Genomic DNA, 14647 nt, shown 5'->3' on the forward strand with positions numbered 1-14647 from the left:
CGGCAGAGAGAGAGTATCCAACACTCATCAAAGTTCTCTTTAGATGTGACAAATTTTGGTGGAATACATGGAACTTGTGTCTAACCAAACCCATCACAACCACAACCTAGGTTCTTTTATTCATACAGACTGTAACACGACTGAGTCCACTCCAAACTTTTGCAATGTACGAGACGAAAGAGTTAGTCTCCAAAGCTTCTCCTTTATATTGCGTAAGCTATGTGATGTAGGAACAACTTCATGTCATGCTAGTGCACGACCAATGTGTCTACTTTACGCAACTCACTACCCAAGCGTGGTACAAAGAGGTGAACTTTATCATCGTACGCGTATAGACGAATTCCGTCTGGAAGTACGGTACCAGCTCACGTTGAGCGTACGAGTCAAGGCAATTCAGAACCTTACCCCATGCACTTCGATTTGCACCAATACAGCATCTAGTATTGTATTCTACTAAGTTTAGTTTGACAGCATCATAGCATTCAGCAGTTACGTTGAGTTCACAAAACGCCGGGTTTATAGGCGCAGCGAACCGTCTGCCTTGACGTCCACTAGCACCATGGAACCATGGCTGGACCACCTTACCCCTTCTACTGCGTCATCCCCTGAGCCAATGTGGGCTCTTCGAGCATCCCGATCAGCGGCTCATCCACGTTAATCTCGGTGACGTCTTCACCACCCTTCTTCTCCATTTCTACATAGAATTTATGGCGTTTCCTCCCGAAGCTATCACTTACGGAGATGGCCACCACTAGTAGCAATAATTTCTGTGCTGACAACAAGATTCGATTTGCCTGCCTTAGTGTTAGTACCGAGGGCACTAGCGAGCCTATTGCGTCCCTGTTCGACATGTTAGTATTAATGGTCTCTTGTTTGTGTCTACTTGGTGTGGCTATTTTGTACGTTGTCTTATTTTCAGTTCAACGTTACCGGTAATTGTCTGAAGCTTTTGGAGTTTGTCGGCTGTCTAGTGTTAGGTCAAAATTCGTTCCTAGTCTGTGAATTGTGTCCAAACCTGGAATGTTAGGTATTCACTGTCAGTCAGCCGATTTTAACAGTGAACACAAACACAAAACCGAGGTGACTGAGAATACAACTCCTATTGGTTTCCAAGACTTCAAGAAACAAAGCTTCTCCTTTATTTTGTGTAAGCTACAGGAGGTAGGGAGAACTTCACATCATTCCATCAGCAACCGTTTCCGGCCACAACCAATATGCGGAATCCGTTTCGACGCAATAACCCTGCGGCGTCGAACGCGAATCCCCGTCCGATGCAACACGAAGCTTCGAACCCGTTTGAGGTGCTACAACGCGGTGCCCGACAAGCTGCTAGCTCCCTTATCGATAGTTTAGGGGCTACGCATCAGATGGTCGAAGAGCAATTTGAAGCCGCAACGCAAGCCGCGATGCATGCTTCCATGCAAGCCCCTGCTTCTTCTCAAGGACCGCCCGCTGCCTCGGCACAGGTCCTGCACCACCTTCCGCAGATTCGTATCACTCGTCAAGATTTGGTCGAACCTACCAATCGCGAATGTTGCGTCTGCTTCGATCTTCATCGTTTGAACGACAAGGTTTTGCGGCTGCCCTGTGCTCATGTTTTTCATCCACAATGCATCACCAAGTGGCTACAATCTCACTGCACCTGTCCGGTTTGCCGATACGAGCTACCAACGGATGATCCCGACTACGAACGGGGCCGGATTGAGCGGATGCGGAACCGGAAACCGAGATTTGCGAGGCATGAACTGGATCGGATGACAGTCTCTGAGTTGAAAGCGCTTTTGGCGAAATCGAAAAATTGCCGCCAACGGCCGGTGGACAAGCATGATTTAATATCTCTCCTTATTTCGTCGAACGCTATTGATGTCGTGGAAACTCCGGAACCGGTTACTTACCGGCTCTCTGCCTTAAAAGATATGAGTGTGGGAGCATTGAGGCGGTGTATGAACGACGAAGCTGGGGTCTTTTACGATCCGAACGAGGTGGTAGAAAAAGCAGATATGATCCAAATTTTTTTGAACAGTGGGCGCTTACTCTTAAACCCTGAAGATAATGCGACCAGTGAAATCAACGAAGACGACTTTGTTTGGAAGGATCTGTCGCCGATCAACAGCGACGAGGATGAAGAAGACAAATATCCGTCTTCCGCAGTTGCGTCTATCCTTGTGGAGACTGTAGTAGATGAAACTGATGTATCAATATATGATCGAAGAGTTAACAAAATGTTACTCATGGAAGAAAACTCGTCCTTTGACGAAAGTTCGTGCACTCCAGCCATGGAAGATGTGGAAAGATTACTAGAGTTCAAGGATGAGACATCGGGCTCAGCGACTGCCGACGAACAATTCACTGGAATAGATGCCGTTGAGGTCGCATTGACTGATGCACCTATGGACATGGGAGCTGATTCGCAGAATGTTAAACGGCGAAAACGTGTAAGAAGTTTAGGTGGGAACGAATATACCAGGCAGGTGGCAAAAGAAAAAAACTCCGCAAAAGCATCTCTGGACTCTATTGACGAAGGAAATGTCACGGAAGGATCCACGGCTCTCCGCCTACCAGTGGACGATAATGAGGAAAGTATGGATTTCCACGGAGAAGAAAATATCTCCTCTTGTTTCGACGACTTGAGCGTTTCCGAACTTCGAGCACGCGGGCGAGAAATATCGGTTGATCTTTCCGATTGTATCGAACGTGCGGAAATAGTCCAGCGCCTTTCGTCCATTGAAAGTGATGGACAACGTGCCGGCCGCCTCATGAATTGGGAAAAGTGGCGGGTTTCAGATCTCCGAGCGGTTGCCGCGTTGACCGGTGTGGACTTATCAGAGTGCCTTAATCGACAAAGTATGGTTGAAAAAATGCAACATGCAGGAGTTGAACGTCCTCATTTAGGACGATTCTTGCACTCACTGGCTCCATTAGCACGTCTTACCAGTCTACAATTACTGGCCGTAGCACGAGACTGGCAGGTTGACGTTTCCGACTGTCTCGAAAAAGGCGATATTTTGCGCCGATTGGTTGAATCGGGGCCAGGTATACGATTTGAATGAATACATTCGTCATATTTTAGTTGGTGATAGGAGACAGTGCCTTTGAAACCGAGCGTCAAACGGTTATTCAATGCTTTGGATGAAGGAGGGAAGGAACGTTGCCTCTAGTCAGGCTACCCAAAGATCATATCGAGATCTTAGGATGGTCCCGTCGCACCTCGTCGTTTATACGCAGGCGTGCTGGTAGCGACTCGCAGTAAGATTTTTCACGAGTCCTCTAAATCTAAAAGGTGAAGGTTATTAATCCGATCTCAATAGATACAACGCTCTCATTCCGCCCCGCAAACCTACATTAAGACTCAATTTCTTTGTTAAGATTCAAATCTAAGAATTTGGTGGACTCCACAAAACTAAAGTGCCGCTTTTCCTCGGCGCTCGAGACGAAAAGAGCTAGTTAGAAGCAGGCGCTACTGGATTTGATAACACGCGAGTGTGTCTATGGAATGGAGACTTGCGCAGGAACGAGGAGCGGGTTAATTGTTCGTTTACGCAACCACTTTTTGAGAAGCTCCTTCGGCTTGAAATTGTTGTTTCATATCAGCTTCACCTTCCCATCCCTCGAACCAGGCCACGCCGTGTTTGCGGGTTCCGTCAAAGACGTTGCGCCCGTGCATAGTTTTATAATTGTCCAAAAGCACGACATCTCCTTCCGTCATCTTGACGTAGCGGGTATTTTTCACCGTGACTTCATCCAGTTGCTTCAACTGTGCCTCCGACAGCTCGCCATCGTCACCAAAAAACATGTCGGACTTGTTGATTTGGGAAGCACCGTCCTCGAAACGTTCCGCACCATAGCTGTGGGATGGATAGACAAGACAACTGTGAGATGAATCTCGCCGACGGATCTTTTCGATTGCAGCGCAGTAGTCGTTACGTACATTGATTCGCGCTGATGACGCAGTTTCGAACTGTGAGAATGCACGTTGCAAAACCAGGTCGGATCTCCAGTGACGGGGTGCTTGACAATCGGCGGCTGCGATGGTGCTCGAGCTTGTAACATGCGGGTACCGTCGTATCCACCTTCGCCCCAGAGTAATTCCACGTCAAAATCTACCTTGGCGTTGATCGCCGCCGAAACTGCCCCGCGAACGACATTCATGGCGGGTTGCTGAACGAACGAGGGCAAGTTATCGATCCATCCAAAAAATGGCAATTCCATGACCGAGTAACGGATTTCTCGGTTGTAGAGCTCTTCGATGAGATCGGCATCGAGATCACGAAACATGCGACGGCCATCGGCAACAAGGAATTCCCCGCCGGTTTCGGCGGCCTTGAAGCAGACAAAGGCTGCAGCACGCGGAGCGCGCGTTCCGACGAATTCATTGTGCATGCCTGTCGACGTACCAAAAAAATGCCATGAGAAAACGACATTATCCGTCGTATGCCAAGCCTCATTCTGTCGATATCTAGCACCATCACGTACCAATAAAAAAATTCTTGCGCGATTCCTTGTTGACGGCTTCGTAGACGGGAGAATTCTTTTGTCCATCCACCGTTGGCCGTGCCGATACGGAATGCAAGGGATCCAAACAGGCTTTCATTCCTATGGCTGCGTAAAAGGCTTGGAATCCTTCTTGAGTCTTCATGAGATCGAAATCTCGAAAGACGACGGCGCCGTGTTCCTGCATCATAGTTTTGATGCGCATGGCGTTGTCGCGGACGTAGGCGAGTTGTCCTTCGGTGTCCTCACGAGCAAGACCACAGTCTTTGACGGCGGAGAGCTCCGGGGCAAAGGGAGGCAACTCGCGGGCTTTGAGCTCGGCCTGCAGCGCCCGAATGTTCTCGATCCGATCGCCCCATTGTGTGAGCGGGGACAGCGGTGGAGGTTCCAACGCCGCAGCGTGCAGCGAGGAGATCGAGGAAGGAACATACCCTACCGCACGATTGTTCCGAGAAGGTAGAGAGTTAGGCGCAAACGCGAGAGCAGATGACGCCCACAGAGCAAGAGAAGCGAGCTGAAGTTTCATTGCAAGAAGCGTAGAGTCCGCAAAAGATACACAGTGAGCTAGCTACGAATCCACAACGAGAACACAAGTCTGGCAAAGAAGTGATGGAAGCGGTAGTGTGGAAAGATCTTGTGGAGGATTCGCGTTTGGTACCAAAAAAGGTATACACGACGAGGACTAACAAGAAGACCAATCCGATTGGTATTGAAAAAAGGAGCTGACTGTGTGTTGCCGCCCTTCGCTTTCTTGCGTTTCTAGCTGTCGCGACCCAACTTGATCTTGAACACGCGGCAAAGCTTTTCTCGGATCGCAAGCAGTGCAACCAGCGAACGGACAGAGTAAGAACGTCGCGGTTCACGAGGAAGAGCCGCCTTCCATGTGTCGTTGCTGACGTGGGAATATGCTCCTTCAACTTCCGGGAGACCAGACGAAAAATCAGTCTTACATGGGACTGAAGCAATTCCGAAAAAGCACTTGGACCTTTCATAGATGCATTTGTCGTTCGACATACGGATGCACGACTCAGAGATTTAAAGAGATTTAAAGTATAGGAGGAGGACAAACCTACAAGGTCTCGGAAAATAGGTCCCAGAAAAATCTTCTAATCACTATTGTGTTTCACAATTCATTGTCAGGTTCTTTCCAGCAAAAGTCCCCGACTATTTTCAGAAAGACTGTAGATGACTGTCTTTATATAGCCCCGTCTAAAACTCAGTTTTGCATATGCCTATGATTCACATGCTTATACCAGTCATCCGGTCATTCATCTTGAATATGCTTGGGCCCAATAAAAGTCGCCGTTCGCAGGATGCCTCACACGGTACGCCCCGGGCACGCACACGATGCTCTCGCAATCGGGGTATCGCGTCGTTGTACTACGCCATCGTGGGACTCTTCTCACATACTACACGGGATACACCAAACTTTCTTCGTTACATACCAGAAGAGCTTTCTACCTCTTTCCAATCGACTTGTTTTGTTACGTCCATATCGCGCCGAGACTGTTGTATAGATCGTTTGTCACTCGATAGAAAAAGAAACCACCCTCCGTCCAATTGTGTTGCTGTTTTTGTTCCCTTTATTTGAAAGGAAAGCATGTCGGTGGATGTCAATGCAGTCAAGGAACGCCTCAACGGACTAGTGACGCTGCTCAAAGCCGTCGGTGTGGACGATCTCAATACCGGAGATGTACAGCGGGTCAGCAAAGGACTTAGAAAAAACGGAGGCCTAGGGCTTCCCGATGCTCGTCAACTGAATGATGAACAGATTGAACTCATTATTAGAAAGTTGCAAATGGCGCAACAAGAAGCTCCGCAAATTATTGCGGCGTTGGAAGCCCATGCCGAAGCGCGTTCCTTGAACGGCAGTGATAGTCGGCCTCGGCCACACCAGCAACAGCGCCAACAGTACGAAGACGACGAGGATGACGATGATGAAATCGATGAAGACGCCAACTATCCCATGGTTGGGTCCGGCTGCTCGGATGATGTTTCCATAATGAGTGACCTGACGACTCCAACCGTAGTGAACGATAGACACGTCCCGGAGGAAGAGCACTACCGAGATACCCTACCACCCATGATTGTTGGTGGGGGTGGCGACCGAGCGCCTCCCATGATGATTGCACCTACCAAACGTAAGAATCTCGTCAATTCGGTGCGTCCAGGAATGTCACGGGGAGCGCGGCCAGGTCTACTGGCACCGCCATCCCGGGGGGCCGCGGCGGCCCGCCAAAAACGCTATCAAGACACAATGCACAAGTTACAGCAAGAATCCCCAACGCCATCGACGAAAAGGATTCTCAAGGTTAAAAAGGACCCCACCAAGAAAAGTTCGTCTTCCACACGACGTCCCACCAGCAGTTCCGAAAACACCCATTCTCACAAAGAGTTCAACGCCCGGAATGAATGGGAGTCCGAAAATGCCGGACGCAGCTCGGCTCCTACTCGTAAATCCAAGCCAAAAAAGTCTAGTGCGACTACCGCCATTGACGATGACGGTTTTCTAGTAGGGGATTCCTTTGATCCCTTTGCTAGTAGTGATAACAACCCGTTTGCTTCACGCACAACTTCCGCAGGCGACTTGGCATTTTCGACGTCCCGCCGGGATCCCTTCTCATCCTCTTCCTCTGCAAACGGCTTCGACGCGTTTGGGGGGGCATCTGGATCGCGCAAACTGAAAAAGAAACCAGAGCGTAGCATTGAAAGTTCCTTCTCCTCCAGCCGGAGTAAGGAAGGCAACCCTCGGTCCAGCGCGACAGGCGGTGCGACACCGCGTCGTCGTGCACGACGGGCCAGTCTTGCCATGTAGAATCAGTCTCTTTCTTGAACAGCCCGAAAGTTGTGGTTACATAGAATTTGATGCAATCGTCGATAGGTAATTTCAAGAACAGGCACAGCGTTCGCTCAAATCCCCGTCCACAGCACCAGAGCGAATGCTCGAGCACAACACTCCTGTACCAGCCTAGCATTCAAACAATACCAAACTTATTATTAAAACTTAAACTGGAGAAAACGCGTAAGGATGCGGGACCTTTTAGATAGCTACCGTCGACTTGGATCTATAGCCTGCGGCTTAAGTTGCTGTGAGTCAGCAGAGATGGCGCGGGCTGACTGCCTATCCTACAACGCAGTAAAGGAGAACGCCGCACCTCGAAAGGGACTGACCTCCTCGTATGTGCTTAGATTGGGCCGTTTGGGCAAAATTAGTCGTGCATGTGTAGACCACACGTTGAACGCGTGCATCTACGCTAGAGCGTGCCAAACACTGCGATCGTGAAAATAAGTTTCCGTGGACAAGTTTCGATTGGTACGATGGTCTACAAAGAACAGTCCTGCAATGAATCATAATTCCCTGCCCAAGGAAAGAACCATGACTGCTATCGAAGGAAGAGATGAGGCCACCATTCCTGAAAAGCAAAAAGGATCTATCAACAGCATGAAAAAAGGGCGACGGAGGAAAGGTGTTCTAAGGGGTATATCGAGTTGGTGGAAACGCCGTCAATTCTATATAGCACACAACGATTCCAGAGACAACGGCGATTTCCGAAATCTAACCCTCGAAGCATCCATGGACGATGAAGATGGTGATGAATTTGACACTTCTTCAACTCTCCAGATTCTTTTGACAATCAATCCTACCACTAGCGATGCATCCACGGTCAACGTATCGAATGTTGGAAAAGATAGTGTTGAGAGGAAGGAAAGTTTCTTCACCTCCATGCGACCGCTGGTGCGATCGAGTAGAAATTCGGACCAGCAACAACAAAAATCAATGCTCTATAACAGCGCGATACCATTCCATCGCAGCGCAACAACAGAGTCTCACCAGGGCTCACTGGAGAGCATGGACTCTGTCGCCGAGTCTGATTGCGATCCGGAAGAGAGCGCGTCGGAAGCAACACCGGTTGTCACAAACGTAGTCAGTCCTATAAACTTCTTCAAAGAACACGTCGACTTTCTGCGAGAGCAGACCCAACCACGACGAGTGGAAGTTGTCTGGGGCAGTCCGTCACGCAGTCAAAAAGTAGGTAAGGCCGGCACAGAAAAGTAATCTATTCTGGATCATGCTCCTTTTCGAAGTCCGACCCCAAATTCATAGGTTGAGGCTGGATCGTTGTCTGATCCTAACGTATCCTGTCGTTCAAAAAGCTTATCGTGGTGGCCTACAAAACTCGCCAGGCCTCCGTAGTGTGCTTTCAGCTCGTGTAGTGCCGACTGCCGACCTTTCTTGTATTCTCCAGTCGAAGACTTGTTACTGGCGAGATACCGTCCAACGTTACGAGAACTAGCCTGGCCGTGACTGGCTCTCAGATACTCAAAGACGAGTTCCTTAAGATAGGTATCCGTCTCATCGGAGACAGTAGTGCCCGTTTCTTCACTGGGGTCGGACAATAAGTGAGGCATATTCAAATGCTGGTACTTACGGGGTGATGAGTGCGCTGCTGTTTGTAAGCGTGCAATTTCTTGCTCAACATCACTTCGAATACGGTCCACTAGCACTGCTTTGGTTCCACCAATTGGTAAACCACGAGCACGACAACAGTCTTTGAGCTCGGCAACCTTGCAAAGGCTATAATCGCGAGTCAGATCGTCCGGCAGCTCCACACCGTCTGCACGCAAAGCGTTGGCCGCATCTCGGGAGACACTGGGTGCATCGGGCAGAGTATCCAAAAGCAGCAAAGAGTGATAATAGGCTGTGGCCTTGTCTTGAAGAATAGTCAGCGAGTACGTTTCGAGAAAGTCTTTTTCGGCAGCACTCAAACGAGTACTCCGTGCCCGTTCGGTCAATGCGACCGTGGCTTCGGGTAGTCGTACTCGTACCCAGTACGCCTTGTCACTAGGATCTTCCTTTTGGTAATGATCGTCCCTTGTTTCAATGACAAAGACACCCGACATGGTCAAAAATTGTCGGAGTCCACCGTAGGACAATTTCAATTCCTCTAAAACCGACCGCGACCCAAGTTTCAAAATCTTGAGATACCGTCCGATATCCCGGCTCGTCACTCGTTCCAGGCCCGATTCGGTGACAAAATCGTACAAAATTTTCATGAGCGTAAAGACGGAAACCACTGCTTCCACATGGTTGGAGCCGTTAACTTTTCCCCGTTTCGGTACGATGAGTTCGTCCAAATGGTCTTCCAGCCACACGACGTCGTAATCCTTCAATCCGGGTGTTTCGTACAGAGCCCGATTGCAGCCGGTTTTCATGGATACGAGACCGACTTTGCGGGCTTTTTGGCGGGTCCGGATCATGGCGGGCATGAAATCCTTGTCGCCCGTGAGCAACAAGGCGACGTCGTAGGCGTTGGGTACGGTGGCGTAGTGCATCATTTCCACGGCCAACTGTATGTCGACGCATTTTTCGCCGCGGCCGACCGTTTCCATCATGTGGACGTCGTAATTGGCGGCCTGCATGTCTTGAAACATTTGGTACCGAAAGGAGGACGTGGGTGTGTCGGCCTTGTAGGACGTAAAGACGCTGGCGCGGACAATTTCCATGGGACGGGCGTTTTTGGTGGCAGACTCGTGGGTTGTCGTGTGTGCGGGAGCGGCCGTGTTGGTACTCCATCCGGGATCCCGCAAGCTTTCGCAGAGAATCCGTGGCAGGGCGGCCCAATGGAAATCGTACCGATTCTGCCAACCACGACCGTAGCGTTGGATAATGGGACAGCGGGCTTCGGTGCGTTCGTAGATACTGTAGTACAACCACGTTCCGTCAATAAAGAGCATGGCTTTGAGAGGCACGACACCCGTGTTGGCAGTAGCCGGTGCGATGCTGTCCGTCGACGGAACGGATCTGGAATAGTTGCCGTTGGTCGACGGGGAAAGCGCCTCTGGGTCTCGCTCTGGTGCCCGGGTTGCGGTGACCTCGTGGCTGGAAACGGGTGCGGGTGCACGGGGGGAGTATTGTTGTGATGGCTGTGATTGTTGTGATTGTTGTTGCTGCACAAGTTGGAGCAAGAGATCAATCTGTTGCTGTTGCTGTTCGACTTTTCTTTGGGTTTCTTTCCATCCAGCACTTTCGTTCTGGTTGGTGTTGGATCGCGACGACGCGAGTGAGGCATGGTCGGGGTCTTCGTCGTCCGCCAATATTGGTGGAGGGAATTGTCCGGGGGGATGTGCCGTGCACTGCCCTGACCAGTCGCGTCCGTACGGTACCCCGTACCGTCGTGGGTGGAGGACCGTATGGACCGCGACCCACGCGTGGGTGCCCACCCACTGGGACACTAGTCCGTGGTGTACGCATGCCACTAGTCCACAGAGTAGGAGGATACGGTAGGGAGTATTACTACTCGTGTAGAAAACGGTCCGGCGTCGTCGTCGTCGTCGTCGTCGTCGTCGACGACGGGGCAAGGCTTGCCCAGTGTGGTCGTCCACCCCCGTGGGCGGCGACGACGGCATCCTCCTATGCCGGGACGGAAATCGGTCCGTGTTGTATCTATATTTATATATGAATAAGACGAGCGCGAACGTCGTGAATAAAATGTTGGAAAGGAAATAAAGGAGGAGAGTAGTCTATCAAATGGAGCAAGTTGCACGATGACGACAGCGTCACGATGGGGATGGATCGGCGAAGGTGAAACCTCTATGGATGGAATCCAGAGTGGTATTAGTACCAGACTCCCTGGACTATATTCTAGCTAGTAGGTAGCATAGCGGACCTGACTGTGCGCTTTCGACTCCACAGAGTGCCCATGTTAGTAGTAGGCAACGAACACGGACCCCCCCCCCCTCCCCTACCGACGGGTGGGGTTGGGCACAGTGGATGGGTGGACCGACGAAAAAAAAACGTATGCGCGGACCCCGGGAAGCACCCTCTTCATTACATGAGTAGGTGACTGTACTTCTATGGGCTAATGTTGGCCGTACCAACAATTTACCTACCTACCTACCTACCTACTTGTTGGATTTTACTATACGACTCTTGTGTCATGGACTGCGTGATGACTTGCGAGTCACCACCGTCCAGGCGCCAACCGACAAGACGGACAAACGCCACGAGAGATACCTGGATAGAATAGAATGGCAGCCGCCGTTCATTCTTCACAGACACGAACCAACCACTTGAGGGACGCGTTTTGGGTGGAAACGAGTCCAATAGTGAGAGAATCTACACACACCACGTGATACGACACGCGGAACCATCCAGTGTTGGCCCCCCCCTCACGGAACATTTTCCAGTCGGCTTGGGAGAATAAATATCGAACGCGAGACACCAAACACCTCCTACCCAAATACACCCACCACCACACAACAAGCCACACGCAACAAACACTTTTCATTCATATCATTATCGATATACTACTTACAGTTAAAACACAACACAACAAAAACACTATTGCCTATATTCCTCTGTGTGGTGGTAACATTGGTATTGACATCATGCGGACGTTCGCCTTACTGTCCATTCGATCCGCACACGGCCGGATGTTGTGGAGAGGGACAGTCCTACTGACCGTGATGATACTCCTGCACCGTCCCGAGCCGACGCACGCCTGGACAACGACAACAACAACGACGACGACGAGGTGGCTGCTTTCGTCCCCCACGACGTCTTGGACGAGTACCACTACACGTCCGACCGCCGCCGAAACAAGAACGGCAACGACCGGCACAATCACGACCCGCCGGCACCTGTCCAGCAGTACCTTGCCGGATGCCAAACTCCCGAACGATACCGTCTCTCCCGACCCTACTCGCCCGGAGACCGACGAAAGCAGTCGTCGGCAACAATTAGTCTTCAACCAAGGACTCAACGATCTCGCGGAATCCTGCAGTAATCCTAAAGTACAGGTCGTGACCAAAGCACAAGCGTGTCAAGACCGCTACACCGAAGCGGTACAGTCCCACACACATCCGACCGACCTCATTTCCTTCAATACCGTCCTCAAGGCCTGGACCAAGGCCGGAGCTTGTCTGGCGGAACACGCACAACACGGACACATGCTGGACGCGAACGTGCCCGTCTACACGCCCCGCGATTGTGCGCAACGGGCGCAGGATCTCCTCCAAGCCAGGGTCGCCCAACAACAGGACGTCGATACCATGTCCTACAACAGCGTCATGGACGGTTGGGCCAAATCACGTGCCGTCGAAGCACCCTTGCGCGTGGAAGAATTGCTCGCGCAACTACAGCAAGGCAGTCGACACGGTTTGTATCCCGATACACTCTCCTACAACGCCTTGGTCGACGCCTATGCCTACAGCAACAAACCGGAGCGCATGGATCGACTCGAACAGATTTGGCAAGATATGCAGCGCATGGATCAGCAACAAACGGATTCGGACGACGCCGCGTCCGTTCCTCGCGTGCGACCAACCGTACGGTCCATCAATTCTATTCTGCACGCCTACGCACGCCAAGTACCCGAAGACGCCACCTACGCACCCAAAGCCCTACAAATCCTGGTCGACATGAAACGGCAGCACGAAAAGGTCCCCGATCCCGCAGTCCAACCCGACGTGATGACCTACACCACCGTCATGGACGCCTTTGCCCGCGTCGGCAACGTCCAAGCTGCCGAACAGGCCGACCAACTCTTTAGCGAACTCCAATCGCTCTACGAATCGACCAAGAACGATCGATTCCGGCCGAGTGTCTACACTTACGTCACTTTACTCATTGCCTGGTCAAGGTCGCACGCTCCCCAAGCCACTACCCGCGCCTCGGAAATTTTGGAAGCCCTCCTGGCCGACCCACACGTGACCCCCAATGCCCGCGCCTTTACGGCCGTCATTGCCACCTGGGGACGCAGTAGGGATGTCCGCAAGGCCCCCAAAGCAGTTCAAATTCTGCAACGCATGAAAGCCTTGGCGACCACCAATCCTGAAGTGGCGCCGAGCCTGTACAGTTACAATAGTGCGATGGATTGTTGTGCCCGGGTCCGCGGCGATTCGGTTCAAAACACTGCGGCCCTGAAAATGGCCTTTGCTATTTTTCAGTCCCTCAACGCGGATACGGCCGTCCAAGCGAATCACGTCACGTTTGGTATATTGCTGAAAAATGCCGGGGCTTTGCTACCGGCCGGTGACGAACGGAACAAAATTGCGATTGCCGTGTTGAAAAAAGCCATGGCCGCTGGTCAAGTCGATCCGTCGGTTTTAATCAACTTCCAAAAGGCGGCCGATGCGTCGGTTGTATCGGTAACGTTGGAGCCACTGGCGGCCGGGCAAGGGCATTTGGATTTCAACAAGATTCCGGCAGCCTGGAATAAACATGTGCAAAAGTAAAACAAAGATGGGCTTTGGCGAGGCGGAAACGTTTGACGAAAGTTGGGAATGAGTTCGTTCGTACGCATTTCCAAGAGGGGTTGCGCGTTCCTTTCAATGCTAACGATTGGCATTCTGGCACCTGCGCATTGCCCGCGGGCGCTGTAGTACGGTATCACCGATGCATTCTGTCTGATCTCGCCGCAATTCGTTTCACCCGAGAGGAATTCGTCGAACCGTAGGCCAACGCAGAATATATCAAACCAATATCGGAACGCCGTCTTTTTGATCAATACTATTAAATTAATACGCTGGGATGTATCATGAATAGGCAATGTAGTTTACTTTCCTCTCCCCACGAGAAGAGCGCCTTAGTTGCTATTCTGATCCAATGTCGCTAGCGAACGCATAGAACACCGCTGACTGTAAACACAATTTGACATGTAGTAGCGCAATCGTGCATCCTTACTTGAAGTTCGGGAGATTGCGCATCCCGGACGAGCCTGCTGGGGCACCTGATAAGTGTCCGCCACCTTGTTGTTGTTGTTGTTGTTGCTGCTGCTGCTGCTGTCGCAAAATCAACTGCATCAATTGGGCGTGTTCCTGTTGCTGTCGCCGTTGTTGCTCCATGGCGATAGCGGCGGCGAAAGTCGGATTCATACCGGCGCCCAAGAAAGGATTTCCGGTAGCCATCGCGCCTCCGCTTCGAGCACTACCGTTGACCGTGTGACCATCAGCTAGCAGCTGGCGAACGGACAACGAGTCACCGAGCGATGCCGCACCGCCCCCAAGGTTTCCGGTGGTCGGCATGCTCCCGGGGAAAAAGTTTGGCGGTGCCTTGACGGAGGTCTTCTTTCGTCTGATTTTCTTGCACAAGGACTTTCGCCCCTTGACAAAGTTCTCGTGAAAGTAGCCCCCCTTATCTTGTCCTTCGGTTATG

At 51.2% G+C, this 14647-nt stretch overlaps 5 protein-coding genes across 5 annotated transcripts; 3 read left to right on the plus strand and 2 right to left on the minus strand.

The window, feature by feature from the left end:
* The first annotated feature begins 1085 nt into the window (after positions 1-1085).
* Positions 1086-3076, plus strand: PHATRDRAFT_49638 (predicted protein). The gene has a single exon (XM_002184299.1). The coding sequence runs from the start codon at positions 1215-1217 to the stop codon at positions 3048-3050; it is 1836 nt and encodes a 611-aa protein (XP_002184335.1). The 5' UTR covers positions 1086-1214; the 3' UTR covers positions 3051-3076.
* A 196-nt stretch (positions 3077-3272) lies between these two features.
* On the minus strand, positions 3273-5213 carry PHATRDRAFT_49639 (predicted protein). The gene is made up of 3 exons (XM_002184399.1): positions 4474-5213; positions 3929-4382; positions 3273-3845 (listed from the first exon to the last, which is right to left on the minus strand). The coding sequence occupies exons 1-3, from the start codon at positions 5015-5017 to the stop codon at positions 3536-3538; spliced, it is 1308 nt and encodes a 435-aa protein (XP_002184435.1). The 5' UTR covers positions 5018-5213; the 3' UTR covers positions 3273-3535.
* Positions 5214-6091: 878 nt separating this feature from the next.
* On the plus strand, positions 6092-7487 carry PHATRDRAFT_49640 (predicted protein; the record flags this gene model as incomplete). Its single annotated transcript, XM_002184300.1, has 1 exon — positions 6092-7487. One exon carries the CDS (start codon positions 6092-6094, stop codon positions 7304-7306), a length of 1215 nt encoding a protein of 404 aa, XP_002184336.1. The 3' UTR covers positions 7307-7487.
* A 980-nt stretch (positions 7488-8467) lies between these two features.
* Positions 8468-10899, minus strand: PHATRDRAFT_49641 (predicted protein; the record flags this gene model as incomplete). Its single annotated transcript, XM_002184400.1, has 1 exon — positions 8468-10899. One exon carries the CDS (start codon positions 10897-10899, stop codon positions 8560-8562), a length of 2340 nt encoding a protein of 779 aa, XP_002184436.1. The 3' UTR covers positions 8468-8559.
* A 155-nt stretch (positions 10900-11054) lies between these two features.
* PHATRDRAFT_49642 (predicted protein) lies at positions 11055-14325 on the plus strand (the record flags this gene model as incomplete). The annotated part of the gene is made up of 3 exons (XM_002184301.1): positions 11055-11074; positions 11150-11328; positions 11810-14325. The coding sequence occupies 3 exons, from the start codon at positions 11055-11057 to the stop codon at positions 13726-13728; spliced, it is 2118 nt and encodes a 705-aa protein (XP_002184337.1). The 3' UTR covers positions 13729-14325.
* Between the last annotated feature and the right edge of the window lie 322 nt (positions 14326-14647).

This window comes from Phaeodactylum tricornutum, chromosome 23, assembly GCF_000150955.2.
Source record: "Phaeodactylum tricornutum CCAP 1055/1 chromosome 23, whole genome shotgun sequence".
Classification (NCBI taxonomy): domain Eukaryota; phylum Bacillariophyta; class Bacillariophyceae; order Surirellales; family Neidiaceae; genus Phaeodactylum; species Phaeodactylum tricornutum.

Excerpts from the sequence above, each read along its gene's own strand:
- PHATRDRAFT_49639 (XM_002184399.1), bottom strand. The coding sequence starts at position 5,017 with ATGAAACTTCAGCTCGCTTCTCTTGCTCTGTGGGCGTCATCTGCTCTC. Across the intron at positions 4,383-4,473 it reads GCGCAAGAATTTTTTTATTG|GCATGCACAATGAATTCGTC; the intron begins GTACGTGATGGT and ends GTACGTCGACAG. Across the intron at positions 3,846-3,928 it reads CGTCATCAGCGCGAATCAAT|CTATGGTGCGGAACGTTTCG; the intron begins GTACGTAACGAC and ends TCCATCCCACAG.
- PHATRDRAFT_49638 (XM_002184299.1), top strand. The coding sequence starts at position 1,215 with ATGCGGAATCCGTTTCGACGCAATAACCCTGCGGCGTCGAACGCGAAT.